This window comes from Glandiceps talaboti, chromosome 16 (genome assembly GCF_964340395.1).
Source record: "Glandiceps talaboti chromosome 16, keGlaTala1.1, whole genome shotgun sequence".
In the NCBI taxonomy this organism is placed as follows: Eukaryota; Metazoa; Hemichordata; class Enteropneusta; family Spengelidae; genus Glandiceps; species Glandiceps talaboti.
Window position 1 is genome coordinate 13985696 of NC_135564.1, and position 23569 is coordinate 14009264.

General features: G+C 36.4%; 3 protein-coding genes across 3 annotated transcripts in view; 2 read left to right on the plus strand and 1 right to left on the minus strand.

Annotated features, from left to right (window-relative positions):
- The window catches only part of LOC144447140 (putative leucine--tRNA ligase, mitochondrial), an 11672-nt gene extending 10659 nt beyond the window's left edge, over positions 1-1013 (plus strand). Inside the window, exon 16 of the mRNA XM_078137046.1 lies at positions 74-1013. Within this exon, the coding sequence (XP_077993172.1) occupies positions 74-355 (282 nt within the window). The 3' untranslated portion in view covers positions 356-1013. The remainder of the gene's footprint in view (positions 1-73) is intronic.
- Positions 1-7546, minus strand: part of LOC144447273 (large ribosomal subunit protein eL13-like) — a 22433-nt gene extending 14887 nt beyond the window's left edge. Inside the window, exon 1 of the mRNA XM_078137190.1 lies at positions 7536-7546. The gene's annotated coding sequence lies outside the window, so the exon portion shown is untranslated. The remainder of the gene's footprint in view (positions 1-7535) is intronic.
- Positions 5151-16081, plus strand: LOC144447271 (glutathione S-transferase theta-1-like). The gene is made up of 5 exons (XM_078137188.1): positions 5151-5270; positions 8139-8251; positions 10101-10234; positions 14451-14570; positions 15503-16081. The coding sequence occupies exons 2-5, from the start codon at positions 8174-8176 to the stop codon at positions 15858-15860; spliced, it is 690 nt and encodes a 229-aa protein (XP_077993314.1). The 5' UTR covers positions 5151-5270; positions 8139-8173; the 3' UTR covers positions 15861-16081.
- The last annotated feature ends 7488 nt before the right edge of the window (positions 16082-23569 follow it).

The following is a 23569-nucleotide window of genomic DNA, read 5'->3' on the forward strand; positions in this document are numbered from 1 at the left end:
GTGTCTGCAACACCCACATTAGTATAGTAAGATGAGATTTTGGCTGAACAGATATCGTGATTGTCATTCACAGGATCAAGATATACTGAACCAAAGCTGGCCCGTTGTCAAGGAAACCATTATTGAAGAACCCAAATCTGATGATCTTGTTACTCTATTGATCCAAATAAATAACATCAAAACAGGACGTATCACAGTGCCATATCATATCGCAATAGACTCTGACAAAGCAGCTCAAAGTGTTCTCGACAGTGACATTGCACAAAGTCATCTACATGGAAAAGATGTAGACAGGACGATACTTGGCAAGAAAGGATACGTCATTAATGTCATCACAAAAGATCATCTGACGTAATGCAGGATGACATCAAACTTCCAATTTCCAGAAATGCTTTGTTACCATAGTGGTGTGACAGGTCCAGTTTGGTTTAGGATTATTATGCAGGCATAAAAAAACAGCTGTCTTGCACAGGTACATACAGAAAAAGTTGAACCAGAACAGAAGAATAATTCTAATCCAGATGTCTCCTTTGATAAGATGGCACTAATGCGAGAACCTGGAATTGAAACCATGCCCTTAAAAGGAATGGATAATTATATGCGTTTCAAAGATTAGCATATAATTACTATCTATTCGTTACGTAAGTGAATTCCTGTCATTGGTTGGTTGTTGTGATTCACAGGTGTTGTGTTGGGGTATATATGTGTTTAGAAGTCCTTTGTTCGTCAGTCTCGGTTGTCTCTGCACGATGGCAACAACAGCAATTTTTCCCTTTATGTAATATCTTATAAAGTTTGATGTCAACTGTAAATCCTTCACCTTCAAGTATTAATATCAGATTTTTCATGGATGCTGTATTTCAGTTTATAATTCAATTGTAATTTATTTGTAACTGCTTCTGTAAGGGGGGAATCATGAAATAAAAGTGGTGGATGATTTCGGGGATACATAGTGTCCATCGTGGGGTGTTCGACAACCACCGCATACTACCGCATATATTCTGTCTTGTCTTTATTTATTAGTATGATACAGTTTAGTATAGATAGGTCTTGTCTGTAAGGTGCACCATGATGGGGCGCCCTCACACATCAGTTGGGAGAGAGGAGGCCGGTGAGGGCGGAATGACACAATGTATCTTACAGTCTAGGGAAGGTCCAGCTGGCCAATATTATAAAATGGAATATGGTTTATTAGTGATTTTTTGTTATTTTTAAGATTGATTTTTGAGAGCTTGCAAATAAATACAATTTTATACTAAGAGTAGTTGTAAGCCTCAGATTTATCATAATAATAACAATGGTACACATTTTAAAGTGCTTTCCAATGTTTTTACTGCGTACCCTTAATAAAGGCCCATTTTTGAAGAGATTTAAACATAGGGTGTGAAAAAAAATATGTGGCAGAGCTATAGAAAAAGTTAGTCCAGAACAAAAGAATAATCCTATGTAATCCTCATGGCTCCACTGATCAGATTACACTGATGCACGAACGTGGGATTAAAACCCAGGCCGTTAACAAAAAGTTGCTAAAAAGACCAAAACAAGGAGTTGTAGATTTACAATTCTATCAAAGTGATAAGTTTGTAATTTACTGCAATAATGCTATCTGACATGCTATCTGACATACTTTTAAGATAAAGGTAGCCAATATATTGTCAATTGATAAACCAGCACTCCACTTACCGTGATTCAATATTTGCTTCTGACAAATCAATTGCATCTTTAGTTACACACATTATCCCTTGATTTCAAATGATTGACTAAAATCCATGAAAAGTTGGGGAACAGTTTAAAATTGGCATTCACAAAATGTTAGTTTTTAACTGCATGTTTGTATTACATTTGTGAAATATTGGGGATGGAGGGTGTGGGGTGTATTTTTACACAAATAACTGCAAGTCGAGCAAACATTAACAGCATGCTAATGCATTAATCTTAAGACAAGTCACACCTCCAGCTGAAAAAAATTCAGATGGTCTAAAACCAATTTTCTCAAGATTTACAGCATGACAGCCATATTTGACTGAAATAGAAAAGTCATTCCCATCTTTATACGCATGTGGACTTCTGTAAGATTACGGCCTCCATTGACAGCATCTGTATTGGTTAACTCTCTGATCCAGGCTACAAAATCCTCACTTCTTTGTGTTGTTTGTGTTAAGTCAGAGGAGTCTGGGTAACCAATACTAATTACGCCTGACACAGAGGGTCTACATGACAATGTTTAGGTAGGAAAGAGTGTGTGTTGCAACTTTTGATTAGTTACTATAAGTTCATATTCATAGTTTTGATTAATTGTGTTGTTTGTTTGTGTCATGTTTGGGAGTGTTGGTATAGTTTCCTTGGTTTTACTTGTTTTAGTTAGTTATTTAGTTATTTATTTAGTTAGTTAGTTAGCTAGCTAGTTAGTTAGCTAGTTAGTTTGTTTCTTTCTTTGTTATTCATCGGTAACAAAACAAATCAAACCTGGGCAGGTGATGTTAGTGTTTATTTGAAGGGCGATAAGTGCTATGAGAAACAACAAACAAATAAGCAACAATAAATAAATTCATGTTTGTCATGTTGTTGTTGTTGTTACTGTTTAATTTTTTGTTTGTTCGTTTGCTTGTTTTGTTTTTCTTTGTGTGTTTTTTCGTGAACACAACTAACCAAGCCTGTGAACACCCTATGGTAAAACCATAGTTAGATACGCATTTCATGTGAATAATTGTAAATAGCTCTGAAGAAAGAGCGCCCTCACTGGTAAAGTACGACTGTGTGTCTTTAAATAAAAATTAAAGGGGCACAAGCTGAATTTCTACGTATTTAGACGTAGTTATTAACTGCATATTTAAAGGTACTCCCATTATTGTATCTACTGAAGCACACTTAGCCATGACTTGCAATTGACTGAACTCAAACCTGGTATTAAGATACGACTCACGATCCAATGACGTAATTTATCGTGCTTATCAAAAATGTTCAAGAAACCCCTACTATGAAATCAACTGTTCTAACAATGCAAGAAGACAATTGTAATATCGTCATAGAAGGCATACATTGACATTAACATTACTAGAATAGTTTAATCAAGGTTTTCATGTAACTATTTTCACTTGAGTAAAAAGCTTATAAACTCAGCTTGCGCCACTTTAAACAAGTTTCGAGATATCGCTCATTTTAAATGTTTACAAGGCCGTATTGGCATTCAAAATGTTCGAGTTGCAGCCGGAAAATAACAATGCAAAGTCTCTCATGTCTCGCGCGGATAGTGTGTGCCATAATGATGAAATTCGCGACAGATCGATCGAATGACAAAACGTTTTACTAACATCAAACCCCTAAAACAACGCTTTATAAATATTTGTGTTTATTCTGAAGAGATTTGTACAATCTTTTTTATTTACAGTAGCATCAAATACGGCCTCCGCGGAAATTTTGAACAAAAGGAAATGTTTGTTTTTCTTTCTTTCTAAATTTACCAAAATCCTACCCTGACGGCAAACAAAGAATTTAATTGATGGCACCTAAAAGGCAAATTTGAGGATAGTCTCTGATACCAGTGTCACACACAAGAAAACACACAACCATATCTCTAGCTCCGCTGAAATCGTGTGGGTGATGCCTCCATTGTATTGCTGAATGAAGCTTATAGGTCAGTTTGAATATCCGTTGTTACCATCCGTCAACATATTTTATTTTCAAAGTTCATAAACCAATCATCCCATTGCTTGTGTGTGTGTGTGTGTGTGTGTGTGTGTGTGTTTGTGTGTGTGTGTGTGTATGTATGTATGTATGTGTGTGTGTGTGTATGTACGTACGTATGTACGTACGTACGTACGTATGTATGTATGTATGTATGTATGTATGTATGTATGTATGTATGTATGTATGTATGGATGTATGGATGGATGTATGTATGTATGTATGTTTCATAACAACAGTTATCTTGAAAACAATTTGTACTATGTTGAAAACTACTACTACATAGTACTATATAATACCCCAGACCCACTTAGATCCTGTCATTGGAATTTATGTGATCAAAATATCATTGCACAATGAATAGGGACCACAAACATTTGCATGAAAATGGTGAACCCCTTCCCCCCCCCCTAAAAAAAACACACAAAAAAACCCACAATTTTTTTAACAAACAGCCCTCTCGCCCTATAAATTTTGTATAGTTCCTAAGATAGTATTAATGTGGGATTGGTCTTCAGTGTGATGAGTGTTCAAAGAAAGAAAGGAGGGAAGTAAATATAACCTCGGACATTGTCTGGGATGTAACACAACATGATCTTCGGAGCCTCTAGTTTCATTGGCTGTTACATGTATTTCATAGAACCTTTGGCTTCTTTTTGTCTCAGCTAACGTCTATTCAATATAGAACCCCTTACAATTTGAGATAAAAAAAATTGAAAAAAAAATTGAAAAATCGGTCCAATGAAGTTAAAATGGCTAACGTTTCGGGAACGACCCTTCAAATTACGAGCTGAATCTTCAAACTACTAGAAATGTAGGAAAGATATTCTGATTTTGAATGGAGCGTTAAGCTGCAGTATAACACATGTACGCTTATATCGTCTCCATGACTTGCACATTGTATCTGACTGTATTTATAGTTTGTATTTATGAGGTCATAGGTCATCCATTCGTGACCAGAATGTTACTTATTTCATCTACACCCTTGCAAATAAAAACTTCAACCTTTAGCCTTTACTATAAACCAAATGTCGTTCTCAAAAATGAATTGTGCTTTATTTGACTAAACGAGACAAACTCTCCATGAATGTGTCTTGAACATTTACAAGTTGTAGAATCGTTCTGCTGTACTAGATATCTTGTTATAGCGTAAAACTACAGTGATACGACACAGCTGATACGACACGGGTCTTGTCTACAGTTACATTGCATTTGTTCCGTAACTGTACATATACAATGTGCTTTATTGAGAACTTGTGTAAGTCACGTTGTTATGTGCTGCGGTATGTGTAGGTGAAAGAATGCATTTACGCTGTTATCAAAAAACTAGCATCAAGTAGCTATAGTGTAATACGAGTAAGTTGTACAATCTAAAAATACCCTTTCACTTAAGATGAACAAACTGAAAAGCTAACAAATCACAAGTTACGTCGACATCGTACACTTAGTCATCACTTGACCGCATGTTTTGTGACACATTTTTTTACTGGTGTTACCTGTCGCAGTACATTTATGGCAGCGAGAGGCGTGGATAGACTGAAGTAATTGTGTGTTAACAAGCCACCGTATAGTTAAACACCTTTGGGGTGAGTAGATAGAACGCCATTTCGAACACAGTGTACGCAGAAAGTGACAAAATGACCGTAAAATGGTAACTGTTTTGATTACGTCGTTAAAAAAAACTGCTTACTCGTCCATATAAATGCCCTGATATCAAATATTTTACCTCTTATCTGCCGCCAGATTTTCTTTACGACCAATAAACCATCGACTTCATTTATATCATAATATGAAGGAAATGTAACTCTGATGAAAAAGTGAACGACTGAAATTGAAACATTTGAGATGAAATGTTTGGATTTGATCAAACAGCTTGGGTCGGTCACTTCAACTGTATCAGCTGTACTGCCTTTATACTGATAGATTGGACTGAGAAACATGAAGACACAGAATTAAGTCATCGCGCCTTGTGTGATGTAGTACTGATCTTATCAGATTTCCATCACTTGAATCGTATCAAACTTCAGCCATGTACATTGAAACTCTTCGTAAAATCAGACCTTTGTATCCACTCACAATCAACGCACGCACGCACATAGGCACGTGCATACACGCGCGCGCTCACATACATACATACATACATACATACATACATACATACATACATACATACATACATACATACATACATACATACATACATACATACATACATACATACATACATACATACAATACATACATACATACATACATACATACATACATACATACATACATACATACATACATACATACATACATACATACATACATACATGAACACGCATAACTGCTTGATTCTTGTTGCCATGCTAACATTCCCCTTTACACATCATAATGGTGCCAGGTTCACTTTAAGGGTCTCAAAATACTAGTGTTTCCTAATCTGCAAGTCGGATATCCCTTCCACCCTCATCATGGCCACCTCTTTTAATTTCTTTCTTGGTATTATAGTATTTCTTTTTAAGCAATTTATAACACTGATTGTCTCCAGCCTCGATCAACGTGATCAATGCAATGTATTTAATTGCACTATGAAAACACGATATCTATAGAGCTATGACGATTGGTATGATTATCAGTATTATCTGAAGAAAAAAACCTAATCAGAATTCTTGATCAGGTCAGTGGGTTATATATTTTCTTCATTTCCTTGCCCATTCCATGTAACCATTAGGTAATAAATCTCCTGCCGTGTCCGGTAAGTAAGCTAGAATGACTTCGTTATTCTTAAATGTATGAGCCTTGCTTGACATAAATTTATATTTGACTGTGAGATGTTTACTAGAACAAAAACCACTTTAATATTGGCCTTCACTTTTACCACACTTCATCCCGTAAATTCTAATCGGCCTATTTTACAGTGAACGACGCCTAGCATTTAGATGACGTCACCACACAACGCCTAGCATGTAGATTACGTCACGTCACCACACACCAACCACACGTGTGTACATAAACACAACAATATAACTCGTTGCTATTTACTGGTAAAACTTTCGATCGATTTTTAATTAGAAAATGGAAAGAAAAAAGATGAAGTTAAATATTCTAATTTATTTTGAGTGAATAGATTACGTCATGTGTGCTAAGTATCACGTGGCAGCTGTGCCAGGATCGTACTCATCTAATACATGTTTTATTTGTGGTGGGAATTGTTGGAATAATACATGAGAACGACTAAGGTTGACAAGGAAAACATGAACTTCATATAGCAACCCATGGCACATATATATTTTGCAATATATTTCGCCAAGGAAAATACGAGTGACCTAAGGGGTCTTGTCACTTCGAGTTGAAGCCGAGAAGTGACAAGCGGCTCCTTGGTAACAAGTATTTTAAGACTGAATTAAGAAAAATGTTGATGGATGGTACAATTTTACCAGCGCAAATATAATTTATGAAATACCAGGAAGAATAATGCATTGTAATGGTACCACAATCCCATATTTTTTTGTTCGAACGCGTTAAACTTAGCTTGCGTGTGGAATTAGTACAATTTTTTCATCTGATTTTTAATAAGCCATGGAGTTGTGTATAAATAATGTAGCGTAGCTCAAACTAAGTTGAGGAAAATAGTACATGTACTTGAGACAGCTGAGCAAATTACGTACGTGTGTATTATCTGTTTGATCTTGGCTTTGTCATTTTCCTGTTCATCATGTTGAACATCTGCCTTTGTCGTGGCTCCGATTTCAACGTCTCCCTTAGCAACGGAAATAATTATTGGTCCGTCACTGTCGATTTCTCTAATTGCGTTATACACGATTGTAATGATTGCATATCTGATTTATTATTATAGCAGTGTTTTCTTTAATGATTGGAGGTGAATTTTATCAAATGTCTTCGTCACCTTCAGTTATATTTGATTTCAGTATTATTAGTTTCAAAACACTTGGCACGGCAAGCATTACGCAGTACATGATCGACGAGTTCAGGTCATTCTTGAAGTCGTTTACCCGATGAGAAAAGATAAGAAACCCCTACTTCAGCCGTACATGTATCGATCGAGGACCAGATCGATTGTAATGAAATGATTTTGACAGTTGAAACGAGGTGGTATGATACCTGAGCTACACCACGCTCAATGTATGGCTATGTAGCGTGACCGATTCTGTATTGTGTGTTCGATGGTAAAGCACCAATATATTAGGAGTGGCGGAGACTGGGAGAACAAAACAAGGACAACAACAATAGATATTCTCGGTAGCAACCTCGTAAATCGAACACTGTCACATGTACACGTTACTTCGGGTGGTAGCTTGCCCTTTTGCTGTGTATGTGTTAGTACAACGTACAAAAGATTGATACAAATCATTCATTCGCACACCTAATAAGGCTAGAAAGGTGACGTGCGTTTTTGTTATTTTTGTGATCACCATTATGCACCTAAGCGATATTTCTTTCCACAGATGTACCTGGCCTGATGTTCTAAGTCGTCGTCGTAATGTCCTCATCTAAGTTGACGCTGTATTGTGTCCGAGTATCACCGCCATGCCGAGCTGTCTGGCTCTACATGTTGCAGGTATGTGTAGATAAGAGTGTATGTAGAATCAGACAACTTTCTGCAATACAACTTTCAACTTGTTCACCGTGTACAGATATCTGTGCCAGCCATGAGTGAAACACTTCAGACACACACAGAGTAGGTTAGAACAATTCAACAATCTCAACTATAAAAAAGACAAATGTTTCAACATCACGAATGGTTGCCATAGTAACTATAGACGCGGTTAGTAGACACTGGTTAGTGTTATTACTTCAGTATATTATCTGTCGACCTAAGCAAACTAGGTTCTGTCGAAGTAGAACGCAAAGTACACTTCAAAGTCAATTTGAATTTAAAGAACATTTCATCAACACATTGAGTGTATATTACTTTCTCCATTTACGTGAGGAAATGTTTACACCGTCGATAGGACGAGTTATAGTACCTGTCAGTGTATTTACTCAACACGTATTGGATTACTTACTAAATATTGATGGTCTGAGCTAATAATCACAATGGCCGCGAGGTGTTGATTTGACGGTAACTACACGACTACACGTAAACAGACGATGCAAAAGATGTCATTCTGCGATATTGCGCCTACCTTGCCTCAGATACTTTAGGTGTGGCGATATGCATGGCCGATCAAGGCAATTACTAGCCGTACTGTCATATTGGCAACACTTTACGAATTCAAACAAACGTATTAGTTCGCTTGACATGTTACATAGGGTTCAATGTCAAGTGCGACAACTATACTTGTTGACTGAAATGTTTCTGGTTAGGAAACACATTTATAAAACAGTGTCCCGGCGTTCATTGCAGATGACACAAATCAAGTTATGCTAGGGAGTTTAAAACGTGGTCGAAATCAGTCCTTTTCACGACCGAAACCAAACAATAAATGATTGTGTATAAATTACACGGTTGGTCCACTCTTCTGCATTCTTGTCCTACTACTTAGGGTTTGACAGATGTGGATGCGAAGAATTGCAAATTAAAAATCAATATGCAAATTTAATTACTTTTCTATATTCGGATTTTGTGTATGACGAGCTTCTATCGCAATATCTTGAATAATCAATGCATTATGATTACAATATATATCTCACGGTCAAATACCTTGAAGAAAGAATTTGAAACTAATATAACTTAGAATGCCCTCAAACGGTTACAACTGATTGGCTGCCATATGACATTTCAATGCCCAATGGGGTGCGTCGTTCTGTTTACGGTAGATAGATACGTAGCAAATTGACTTTCTGCTACCTTTTAATAGGCTTATCACAAACATATCCTTTCTGCTGGGAATATGTTGTATACTTTTGAAGATATGTCGAAGCACCTTTCAACAACATGGAGACGGAGGCAGCCACGTTGGAAAATTCAAAAACAGTCAACATTGATAGTATAAGAGGAACTCTGTGATTGGTTAATTTGCTGTTTGATAATGACTGGTTGTAACCGTTTGGGGGCGATCTAAGTTATATTAGTTTCAATGATGTTCCTTTAAGGCAATTGACGGAGAGATAGATCATAGTCATAATGCATTGGTTGTAACTGTTTCAAAGCAATCTAAAAATATACACGAGCTTCAATGATTTTCTTTCAAGGTAATTGACGGAGATATAGATGTCGTATAGTCACAATGCCTTGATTATTCAAGAATTCAAGATGATATCGCCATATATATATATATATATATATATATATATATATATATATATATATATATATATATATATATATATATATATATATATATATATATATATATTATGTATGTGTGTTGGGGTGGTATTTTTTGGTTTTCTGATTCATAATTTGATTGAATTTATAATTTTTTTTCTTTTCTTTTCTTTTCAAATGATCTCATTTATCTCAGCACAAAATTCCCCATACATTGGTGGATGTGGATTTCAGTGAATCCAGCAAAGCCAAAATACCCGAGACCATCAAACGGAATTGCCACCAGGAAGTACCTATTTTAACCGATGGAGAAATCATAGTCTTCGAAGGGTAAGTACTTGTATAGAACAGTGACGTTGGGAGTGAAAAGATAAACGGCAAACTAGAGGTACTAATGAGAGCGCCACCACTAAGAAAGTTATAGGGGTATGTGTAGAACTTTTTATTCGCTCCGTGAAGACATAAAACACGTTATCCTGCTCATTTACAGAGCTAGAGGGAGACAGCTTCTCTTTTCTTTCTTTTGAATGATAGAAGTACAACGCTCAGATTTAAGAAAGTTACAGTACAGGTACAGCAAGATGTGTCCCCGAGGAAATACACATGATCGTATCAGCAATAAGGTTTCAAAGTGTTGAAGTAGGTATGAAAGTGCAAGCAAAGTACAGCTATCAGCGCACACATACACATTGAAGAATGCATATGAGAACAGAAGTATTGACCGAAGTCAAAATTACACGCTTTTATAAATCGAATAATGTTGACGAATGTGATGATGAAATATACATAGACCAGAAAGATTGGTGTGGTAAATGAGAAAATATATACAATTGAAGACATTAAACTTGAAACACAACGTTGTCTGATGCAACAAACCTCACAATTTTTAGTCTGTGTTGACAAACATGTCTTATTGATATTACTACTACATTGGTCATTGCATAGTCGGGGTCGACAAAAATCCCACATGTATTGATATACAAAAACAATAGCAAGTACCTCTAATAGCAAATACCTCTGCAGCCTGGGTTCGAACCCACTAGGCGTCGGCTGGGTTTGATTAAATTTACCACGCTGTGAGTAAAAAGAGTGTCGTTCAGTTTGACTCTATAGCTACCGTACAACGCAGGTTTTCCCGCGGCCCGGGGTACTCGGGTTTCCTCCTGCCTGCAGTAACACTGAACCAAAGGAGTCTATAAATGGGACTAGCTCCCGTTAGTTATCCTATAAATAAATAAATAAATAAATAAATAAATAAATAAATAAATAAAATGTAGATTCAGGCTAGTTTTATCAGTTTTTCTTTTATATCTGTGAAAGTTATCGTTGTATACCTTATGACTAACTTTTACAGATGCCCATAAATAAACTGATAAGAACATGTAGTGAACCTACATCACAGACTCCCATTGTTTTTGCATCAATGTATGTCAGTTTGATAGTGTGATAAGGAGAAGATAATCGGCAACTTCAAAGAGAGTTGTAATTGTCCACTACTGATAAAACAACATCCTGATGAGAGGCATCTCTAGACAACTACTGCAAATGTCTTGTGTGTAAGATTTAATAATCTTAGCATTGTAAATGATCTGTCTTGATAAGAACACTGTCGTTTGGAATGTCTTCATTGAAATATAAAATGTAGCAATTATTTGTAGGAATGTTGTCGAGTCGGGCAACGAAATGTAGCAATATTAGTAACATTTTTGTCAAGCCAGACGAAGTTCTGTTTCACGTTTACTGGCTTCAAGTGTATATGGCATGCGTTTGTAGCTTTAATACTGTTGAATACGAATATAGAATATGCATTGAATGATGTGACGGGGTTGTAATGTGATAGTTGACGGACATATGTATGTACAATGACATGTCTTCCTGCGTACTGGGAAGAAAGTATCCCAGGGGAATGGTGATTCGTAAAAGCTTGCGCGTTAGAGCTGAAGGCGTATTCAGTTCAATGACTACACGTATTCGTAGAGTGACACTACAATCTTTTGTAGACACCGACTTTTACAACACAAAAGTGATTGCAATTAATATCATACTCTAATGCACACCTCTCCAATGTCAATAGCAAAAGTCACCTTTTTTTTGCAAAAAATACCGCTATGCTTTGAGGTGTTACTTTCCTGAAAGAGTGGTAAAGAGAGAACAAGATCTCGATTCTGCTTAATGCTAGAAGATATGAGAACCATTACGGGCCTTGGCATACTGTTTTATACATATTTCCTGTAGCTGTTCGTGAGACCGCCGATCGTGCTGGTGTTGTGCGGTACGTCTTTGAACTGTCACAATGAAAAGATTCACATTGTATGATGAGAGGAAAGACACCGTAGATAGATGTCACACGGTTGACATTGAATGGGTATGAATGTAGTTTCGGAAAACAGCGTGTTCGGATATATAAAAGTCATTAAACCGACACTAGCTGTAACTGCAGATAACCAACACTATATTCATGAAAAAATGTTAAAATACCAATATTTATACAGAGAGGTCAGTTATATCCATAATATTAACATCTTACTGTACATATGAAAGGTGTTAAAATCATGATCGTGTTGTGGTCGCTGATTGTAGGGTGTGAACCTAAAAATCAATTTTAATTGGATTTATTGTACCATATGTGTACTGCCAAATTGATACATTTACTCACAAGTGATTCAATACTGTTCGAGGTGTACGTGTATTACGACTAAGTCATGATACAATACCAAACCAGAGTGACTATAGCGTTTGAATTAGGTGGCACGGTGTTACTACCGAACCAGAGTGACTATAGAGTTTAAATTAGGTGGCACGGTGTTACTACCGAACCAGAGTGACTATAGCGTTTGGATTAGGTGGCACGGTGTCACTACCGAACCAGAGTGACTATAGAGTTTCAATTAGGCAGCCCGGTATTACTACCAAAACCAGAGTGACTATAGAGTTTGAATTAGGCAGCCCGGTATTACTACCGAACCAGAGTGACTATAAAGTTTGAATTAGGTGGCACGGTGTTACTACCGAACCAGAGTGACTATAGCGTTTGAATTAGGTGGCACGGTGTTACTACCGAACTAGAGTGACTATAGAGTTTGAATTAGGTGGCACGGTGTTACTACCGAACCAGAGTTACTATAGCGTTTGAATTAGGTGGCACGGTGTTACTACCGAACCAGAGTGACTATAGAGTTTGAATTAGGTGGCACGGTGTTACTACCGAACCAGAGTGACTATAGAGTTTGAATTAGGCGGCACGGTGTTACTACCAAAACCAGAATGACTATAGAGTTTCAATTAGGCGACACAGTGTTACTACTAAACTAGAGTGACTATAGAGTTTGAATTAGGCGGCAGGGTGTTGTTTTTATATCTCACACTAGGTTTTCTGTTACACATTACATAAAACAAAATAGAGACAAAGATAGCGTGCAAGCATATGACAATGATACATTTTATCTCACTGTGAACACAACATCACTGTAGGATATATGGAAGACTGTACACTAAATTTTTATTTGTATCCGCAGTGAGGTAAAATGTAACATTTCATGTATGCGCGCATTATCTGTGCCTTTTTTTTGTATAATTTGTAACAAAAAGCATTGTACCGCATAATTTAAACTCTACAGTCTTTCTAGTTTGGTAGTATCTGACAAAAAAGTTTCCAAAATGTGACAGTTGCAACTAGTGCAGATATAATTAAACATACTTCAGTTTGACTTGCTTGAGAATAATGGCGTCGAATATATTGCTTGAGTAGACACTTTGAGTGAAAATCTGAAGTTTGCTGCACAACATCAGTGAATGTACAATGTTCGTCTACAAACTACGAGGGCTTCAAGAATGATCACGGAACGCAACAAGGTTCACACACTGCGTCGGCATCATTGATTTCTGCAGAGCAAATGATCCGAAACATTTTAATTATGAAAAGAAGTCATGAAAAAGCTTTGCTATTTTTAGATACAGTCGGTGGACAGCATGATTCTCAATACACCTTGTTTGACGCTTTATCAATAGTTGAAGATTCTAAGGGGTGAGAAATTAATGACGTCGTGATGTGTGAAAAATTCATCACTTTATTTTATTTTCGTGATATACTGTAGGTATTTAACGTACATTTTTCATCGTCAAACTGAAACAGAAAATTTTAAAAGTCATAGCATTTTCTGAGATATGAATATTCCAACTAATTGTATTATGAATATTTAATTGAACCGAAAGAAGGATATTGATTATTGCATATATAACAATACATGAACTGGATATGTAGAATGTCAAGTACTAAATATTTAATTTGTCAGATTTTTTGTATTAGTAGGTAATTATACAATCTCTAACTACTACATGCAATCTATGATAACGAGACCCACAGTCATATAAAGATTATTGAAGTAGCATTTATTTTTAATGAGTCATTTGCATAATTATTGACTTTGCATTCAGAAAATGTTATGTGTAGACTCAACAATTTGAAAGGGTTGATTTTTGCCGTTACTGAAGGCGTTCGATTTACATCTGGTTAACGCAATGTGTTTTGCTTTCTGAATTCTTACAGCCCTGTGATTTTACGATATTTGGCCAATAAATATACCAATTTTGCTGGTTATGGTGTTGTAATGGCGGATAGAATGTTTGTAGAATCTGTCATTTGTTGGGCAAGCAATCACCTTCACAGGTACTGTTTTAAATATGGCCATTCTATTCTATATTATTCTATTCTGTATTATTCTATTCTATTCTATTCTATTCTATTCTATTCTATTCTATTCTATTCTATTCTATTCTATTCTATTCTATTCTATTCTATTCTATTCTATTCTGTTCTATTCTATTCTATTCTGTTCTATTCTTTTCTATCTGATTGTGCTGTTCTACTCTATTCTATTCTATTCTATTCTATTCTGTTCTATTATATATTTTATTCTGTTATATTATAATATATTATATTTTATCATTTTTATTATATTTTATTACTTTTTATTATATTTTATTATTTGTTATTATATTTTATCATATTCTGTTCACACTCATTATGGCATATATCTTATTTTATTTATATCATAAAGCGCGTCAGACTGACGATCCTGGTCGGTAGGTAGGTAGGTAGGTAGGTAGGTATTTGCAGGCTGGCCGACTGGTTTTCCCTACAGCAGTTTTATTCATAGCAGATGATAAGGCAAAAAAAAAAGAGAGAATTTTTTCTGGTCAGCGTGCGCATCACATAAATACCATCGCGTCGCGTAGGTCTTTTTTTTTCGTGTTTGTCCAGCCCATCCAGTCTGCAGATCTGAGGGGAAACACAAAAATAACCGTTCCTACTTCAGTGAAGACAACTACATGAACAAGCAAATGACATCTGCCCCACATACACACTTGATCTAAATAAAAAGAACAGTAACTGTCATAAATAGTAGATTGAGTGATAGGTTTGTTGAGAATAAAAAAAAATTCGCGTGGTCGCACCACTTAAGCAAAATATCCTTACCAGAAACAATTCTTTTTTTTGCCTTACATTCATTATCTTTAACCTTTTCTCACCTGCAAAGATGTCTGAGAACTGTATATATATTTTCTAAAATATTTATTTTTTTGCCATTGTTCTCTCAGGGTAATCGGCTATCAAGTGGTGTACCCTCAATTCTTTGACAAATACCGATTATTATCCCAGTCGGCTACGGACGCCATGATCGAGGCAGGCACACAACAATTGATCCAATATTTAGACATTTTGGAAAACAAGTACCTTACCAAGCATAAGTATATGTGTGGTAGCACAGTGACGGTGGCTGATTATTATGTAGCGACAATATTGATGTTATTGGACTGGATGCACTTTTCACTGCGGATTTGGCCCCGGCTGTCAGATTGGCTTGGCAAGATCACAAAAGAAGGGCACTGGAAAGACGTACATGCAGCCCATAATGACTTCCTACAAGAAATTAACAAGTGCTGCTTAGATTATTGAGTAGATTAGTGTGTGGAGATATAGTCTACCTGATAGTCAACCACGACAGTCATCTCGAGGTAATGGCGGTAATTAACTGAATTACCAGAGACAAGGAGGGTTCGTTACGGTAATATTGTACACGCTGTAACCACTGGGGATGTCATAGTAGAGTATACATCGGTGCTTGACAGCGCTAAACGAACTGCAGAGTGGAAAGACACAACAGTGCATACGATTGGTTGGTGGTGTTCAAAGACTATGAGTAGAAGTAAAACTGAAGTCGATTGGCTATATGTTGTTGTTGTCGCTCACAAATTATCAATGACGATACACTTTTATCAATTTGCAAGTTGATGATTGTTCAACGAAAGAACTTTTAATTTTGATATGGATGGTGCGGAGAGTGGGAGCGTTTAAGAGCCTTTAAGTTTTTACAATATGAACCTCCCCTGTGCTCCCCCCCCCCCGCCCTCCACGATTTCGAGCGGAGGTTATGTTTTCACATTTGTTTATTTAAGTTTGTTTGTTTGTTTGTTTGTTTGTTCGTTCGTTCGTTTGTTTGTTTGTTTGTTTGTTCGTTTGTTTGTTTGTTCGTTCGTTTTTGTTTTGTTTTGTGTATTTTTAGCAAGATATCTAAATAATCATGTATGCATTTACCAGTAACTTTATGGGAAAGATTATCTGTTTTTCAAACAAGTAAAAACTAATTAGATTCGGTGGAAGTCCAATTCCAGATCTCAATTTTAGTGAAGCCATGATAGAATGAAAAGTTTAAAAGTTAATGACTCATAAATGATTTCATACGTGCATTTTTCATGCAGTGGTCACATGTTTAACGTAAGTAGCTTTTTAACTTAAATTGATGTTCATTAATTCATAAAACCATGGAAACACCCATAGTAAGTATCGTCAAAGGTGACGTCAAGACATACTAGTAGCTCTACGAGCGTCAGTAATCGAGCTCCAACCGTTGAGGGCGCCCTGATTTGGTTTTTGAATAGATAGTAGTACGATGGCGTTATTAGACGAACTGCCCAGACTACTTACTATCTAGCTACTGCTGAGTTTGTATTTGGGAAAATATCACTAAAAACAAGACTAAATCAGAACTATTTACTACATCTTGCAAAATATTTACAGAATTGAGCTGTTAGATATGAAAACTGGTTTCATTACAGTGACTGTAAACTGAGAAAGAAGTCGTAACTAGGGTAAAGGTAATTCTCCCAGACCATATTCATTTTAATAACATGCTGACAGGATTGTGGGTAGGTGGTGGGGGACAAGAGGATACTTTTTCCCACTCTGTGCTCTAAGTGTTTATTACCTGGCAATGCACAACGGCCCTTTATACTTCCTCAACTCCCAGGGGAGCATAGGAGTAAAGCATTCATATTGCAACCTATATCCTACCAGGTCCCCAATTATACAGCTGGGTTGACTGAGGCACAACCGTGGTTCAAATCTTGCCCAAGGACTTTAGCCATTCAGAAACAAACGGCAGCAACTGGGCTCGAACCTGCAACCCACAGATTCCAGGCCGGCCACTCTAACCATTTGACCATCATGACTCCATGACGCCAATAGTCTAGTTCTATCATTCATCGAATCTTTCAGATCCCACGTTGGCATCCATACTAACAAGTCAACAACTATAATTACAAATCAGTAATAATAACAACCAATGAAATCAATATTCCTCATATAAATATAGCTATTCTATTATATTGATAGCGTCTTACTTGTCTGCAGTAAATAAAATAGCCATGTAATTTCAGGAATTTGATTCGTTAAAAAAGTCCTTCTTTGGCGTATCTCAATTTTTAGACAGTACTTGATACGCACAGTTACCCGCTGCTACATTCTGTATAGGACAAAATGTTAAACTTAGTGACTGACTACCCCCATGTTTTCTTTCTGTAGCTTTCATACCCCTGTTCGTCCGTATCTCAAGAACTTTATGACTTGAGAGCTAGATAGTGGAATGAAAAAGACAATATAAAACTGTTCTTCCAATCTGTAATGGCTGTACATCTGATGAGAAGAAGCCAATAACACAGAGACCATATGGAAAACAACAGAAAAACATAACTACCTGAACTAGACACTCACATATGAAAAAAATGAAATAAAAAGTCTACCTACCCAACCTATTTTAAAATGAATGTAATCGGAACTACACAATTTTTTTACGCCTTACATCTCTCCGATTCAAAAGTTAACAGCATGCATAGCATCAAGAAAAAAAAACAGCCTTCCTAAACAAAATAACTACAATTTCGACTAATCGCTGAAAAGATTCACACTGTATTAAGACGACTATCAACTGAAGTGTTATCCATTCTGACCACTTGTGATTGACATCCTTTATTCATATCACGTGCGTCCACATATATACCTAGGGTACAGTAATAAACTGATTTGCCTCCATGAACAATTTATCGACTGACGCCCAATGGAGATTTAAAAAAACTCTACTAAAGGAGATTTGATTCAATATCACTCAATGACAGAATGCCATTTCATTTTCACAAATCTGCATCATTTATCGAATTATATATTTTATTTTTATTTTTGCACAAATTGGTCAAATTTCATGTGAAAAGGAGCAATTTATTTGATCAAGCATTTAGCTCTATGCAATCCACGTATTAGCCCCGGGGTATCGTATATTTGTACCGTTAGAAATTTGCCCATGTTGAACCATTAAATAAAGTGCCTTCAAAACAGTCATGCAGTATTGTCGTTTGACGTCGATTGGATCGAGGCCACGCCAAAAGTGCCAACATTTATTAAATTTCCCGAACACCAAGGAAACGATGATATTATATCGATCATATATTTGATATTGTGCACCATCGATCATAGGTGTCGTCAAGGTAACTACATGATCGTCTCGGCAGTATTGAAGTTGTGGGGGTGGGGGTGGGGGTACGAACTATTACTTACATGGTTTACATCACAAATGGTACAAACATATATTAGATGAAATTAACTTCCGGAAATCATGCGAAAATAGATATTTCCTGTACATATAAGTTCATAATGCATGTATTCTGTTACTATGCGATATTTTAAGCCCCCTCACCTCGATCATGTGACACATGCATGGAAATACAACGAAACAGGTAGAACTAGAAGCCTACGGCAATACTTTCCTCGGCTATCTCATAAAAGATCAAGCGAACCCCGTACCGAGAATGAAAGCAGTAAATTGAAAACAAACGTTGGCCAAAGTCTGTCTTGGGATGCAACCAAATCGATCATGGCAGCAGTACTATACTGTATGGCATAAAATCCAAAAACATAGCTTACACTTCACTGCACTGACACTGAGTTATGTAAATATATTGGATGTACATTTCCACCCTTAAGCGATCACTAATCTCCCCGAAAGGTTTTTTCCCCCTTTCAGACAGGCTCCGTTGTATTTGAGGTGATTAAAGGTAATCACGTTCATACCAGAATGGCGGCATTCCCTAAGGCGTTGGTCTATTTACTACTATCTCAGTCCTATATATATAATACAGGATCAGCACTGTAGCAAGCTTGTCGGCCATGTTTAGCTTCATTAACGACTAGATTACCTTTCATTTGTCGAAAGACGGTCTCTTAATCCTCAAGTCCTAGACACACTGAGTGGGGATTTTTTTCAATATCCTTCTTATAATTCGAAAAGTCATTATATTAGATTAAAGGAAACGACTGTCATACGAAAATACTTGATGAGCAGACGACTCGTCAAAAAACTACAGTCGTGTTTAAGACAAATCTTAGGATTTAAGATACCCATATACCTACATATTTTTTACGGGGCAATTCTTTCAAATGTTTTTTGGGGTGAATGATTCCGACATTTAATAATACAGTATAGTTTTCTCTTCATGTGGCCCCGTTCTCTCTCTCTCTCTCTCTCTCTCTCTCTCTCTCTCTCTCTCTCTCTCTCTCTCTCTCTCTCTCTCTCTCTCTCTCTCTCTCTCTCTCTCTCTCTCTCTCTCTCTCTCTCTCTCTCTCTCTCTCTCTCTCTCTCTCTCTCTCTCTCTCTCCATTCCTCTAGGCTACAAAACGGGATACACGGTATATTCATTGGTCTCAGTGTTCTTACGTATTGTCACAACGTGGAACTTTGCGCCTTTGCATCACCTGCGCTCAAAGAGAAACACGTCTGTCAGGGTGTTGCCTCATCGGTCTTAGCACGTTAGCAGACACGACTATGATTTAGATGAACACTGAATATTCATGACTCCTAAATGCTTATTTCCTTCAGATAAACAGTCATGAAATATACATTGTCATCTAATAAATATTCATGTCTGCCAAGACCCATGGGGCATCATTCTACCACTGAATAAGGGGTATTCCCTTTGAAAGACAGGAAATTGCCAGCATATTTGGAATGTGAAACAATGCTTACAGTGCCCTCTATTGGCAGAACCTCGATTCATCGTTCGCATAATTAAAAGATTACTTATAGATTTCCACCGATTTTTACCGTAACGTTTCGCCCGCCTAATGCATACAGTGTATGTGCAATGACATTATACTAGACGTCTAGTAAATATCTATGTAATGAATTTGTATACATTGCTTGATAATTAAAAATCACTTTAACATTACATTTTAGAGACTGTGTCCTAAGGAACAACTTATTATTAAGTCAGCTGTGGAACAGAAAAGTCGTTAGAAGAAGGCCTTGGGTCGTCTAATGTTTTAACATGACTTTGGTACACCTCACACGATATCATACTTTGACCTAATACTAATAAACTGTACAATCAATGTCAAAGGTCAGAAAGGTGGACAATAAATTTGATTTTAATATTACAGCTGTAACTTTTTCTCATAATTATTGTTGCCAGTTGCTGTTTGTTTAATTACTGTTTCCATTTGATATCCAAACCCCATCTGGACAGAAACTTCAACAAGGGGAAGACTTCTTCTACCTAGGTGCGTGGATTGTTAACAGTGAAAAGGGTATTACAACAAGGATGGTAAAAGCATTGACAGCCTGCAATTTGTTAGAGAAGATACGGAAGTTAAGATTATCTGAACATGACAAATGAAAAATTTTCAGTGCAGTATGAGTTGAATCAGTCTTAATTTATGGTGCAGAAACATGGACAATCACCAAAAGTATGCAAGAATGATTGGATGGATACTACACATGACTACTACGCAAAGCACTCAACATTTCTTGGCCACACTTGTACATGAAAACACCAAAGATCTCAGAGACGATCAGTCGGGGTCGGGTCCAGTTTGTCGGTCATTTGTTACAGAAGCACAGAAGTAGTCGAGGATCTGGTTACTTGGCAACCAAAGCATGGAAGGAGGAAGAAAGCCAGGAAGACCAAAGCTGAGGAACCCGACTCTACTTGCCTCTGAACTCGGTATAACTATTGTTGAACTTGAAAAAGTGATGCAGGAGAGACATCAATGGAGAAGTATATTGTGAACTACTTCTATGGGACCCGTCCCCCGGACTAGAGATATATATGTTGTTTATTTATGTATTTCGTTACGCACTAGAGTAGACATGTTCGCCTATCCGCTGCCGCAAGGGTATGTATACACTTTGCTGGCCAACGATTAAATTGTCCGAATTATTCATTCTTGTTGTTTACAAACGGACAGCAAGCCAGTGTACAAGTATCAACGGTAAATATTTATCTGATTGGGAAGATTGAATCGTTCCCAATGAACGGTCATCGTCGTAAACCACATACTCTTTTACGGCACCGTCCAAAACGCATCGCCAAGAGTTATGTCACAGTGTCGTGGAAGAAATAACAGCTCTGGTTTGCTAGAATGTGGAAAGGTTTGATGTAATTTGAAGGGTAAAACAATAACAAAAAATAGCTATTACTACTGACTCGGGCTTTACATGGTACATTGTTGATGAGAAATAATTATTCATTTTGGATATTTAATTATGAGAAAAAAATACTTTACTATGTTTTTCTTCTGAAATATCACGGAGTAAGTGAATGTTTTATAACTTAACAATTGCGAAAAATCCTTTATAAAATCTGTAAAAAGTTTGTTATTAATACGTACAGGAAGTAAACAAAGTTGGTGAACTCAAGTAAATCAATCTATTTCTGTATTGTGACCATGGTGACGTTTCAATATTATATTGGGAAACACAGACAAGGAAAACTCGGACAGGGCTGTCTTTTCCTTGTCTGTGAGGGGCACATGTGTAAAGAAACAGGACGTGACGTAGTGATTACTTGTGTTTTCCCGGTTTGTTTACAAATCACTTCCTGTACGTAAAATAACAAACATCTTCAAATATTTCTACACGGACTTGTTCTTTGTTGTTTCACATTGTTCTTTAATGTAGAAAGGTTGCTTTGTAATAAATAAATAAATAAATAAATAAATAAATAAATAAATAAATAAATAAATAAACACATTTTTCACCCCTTTGGCCACTTTAAAATGTGCTCAACCACGATTTGTATTCATATCAGACGTTGTTTGGTCTTTCTTGTGAACCATATAGTAGATTAGTAGTAAGTCAAGAGTAAACTTAAATCACAAGAATCACTCACGAAGCATCTCAATTTAACCAAGTAGAAACAGATTAATATGTATGGACGTAACTTTTAATGTAAGTTTAAATTGTAGCATGGTAGCCAAGAGAAATCATCTTTCGGCGAGGGACTTCATCTTTTCGTCTCCTCCGTAGAATGTTGTTAAAGGTCAGCAATCACATCGTCTCAGATATCCATTAGTTGAACGTAGACTGCATCTCAATGCACCAGGGACCACATACATCGTCTCTTCCAAGTCTGTGTTTGTACAACTGCAGACATCAGACCGTGAACGAACGGAACCTGTCACAGACAGAGAAACAACTGAATTGATTTAATAACACTTGACACAGCATGTAGGAAGTACACAGACTTCTATGACATTACATCATTTGATAAGAACAGCTTTATGCCGTCTTTATTACATATATATATATATATATATATATATATATATATAGTTCAGTCAAAACATATTTGAAGTTCCCCTGGCATTTCATGTACACATAAAGAGGCCATAAAACTGTTCTTATCAAACCATGAAATGTAATACAAGTATCTGCTGTTCCAATATGCTGTGCCAAGTGTTATCAATCCAATTCATTTGTTTACTGTCATTGTTTGTAACAGGTTTTCGTTCGTCCACGGTCTAATGTCGGTATTTGTATATGGATATGGCTAGCTGTAACTGATCATGATCCAATGCACTATAGACAGACGCCAAATCATCCATCACGACCTCATTTCAATCAAAGCTTATTTCAAATCTTTGCGATCTTAGAAAGTCGGTCATTTACAACTACTAATAAATTCGTGGCTATTTATAATTTTATTGGTCTATATACATTTTATTTCAACAATTTCTTTCATTTGACATATTATTTCTTTTGTGCACTATTATAGGTTTTTTCGACAGATTTTATACTTTTTCTTACAAATTAATATGTATATGGAAAGTAAATATTTCTATGGGGTTCGTTAAAAACTGTTGACAGCGTTTCCTACAGTGTGCGTGGGTATGCCGTCTGACTGTTACTGTGTGAACACAAATGTTTGTTTGTTGATGTATGTGTGTATATATATATATATATATATATATATATATATATATATATATATATATATATATATATATATATATATATATATATGCCAGTGTATGTGCCAGTGTATGCATACACAAATGTG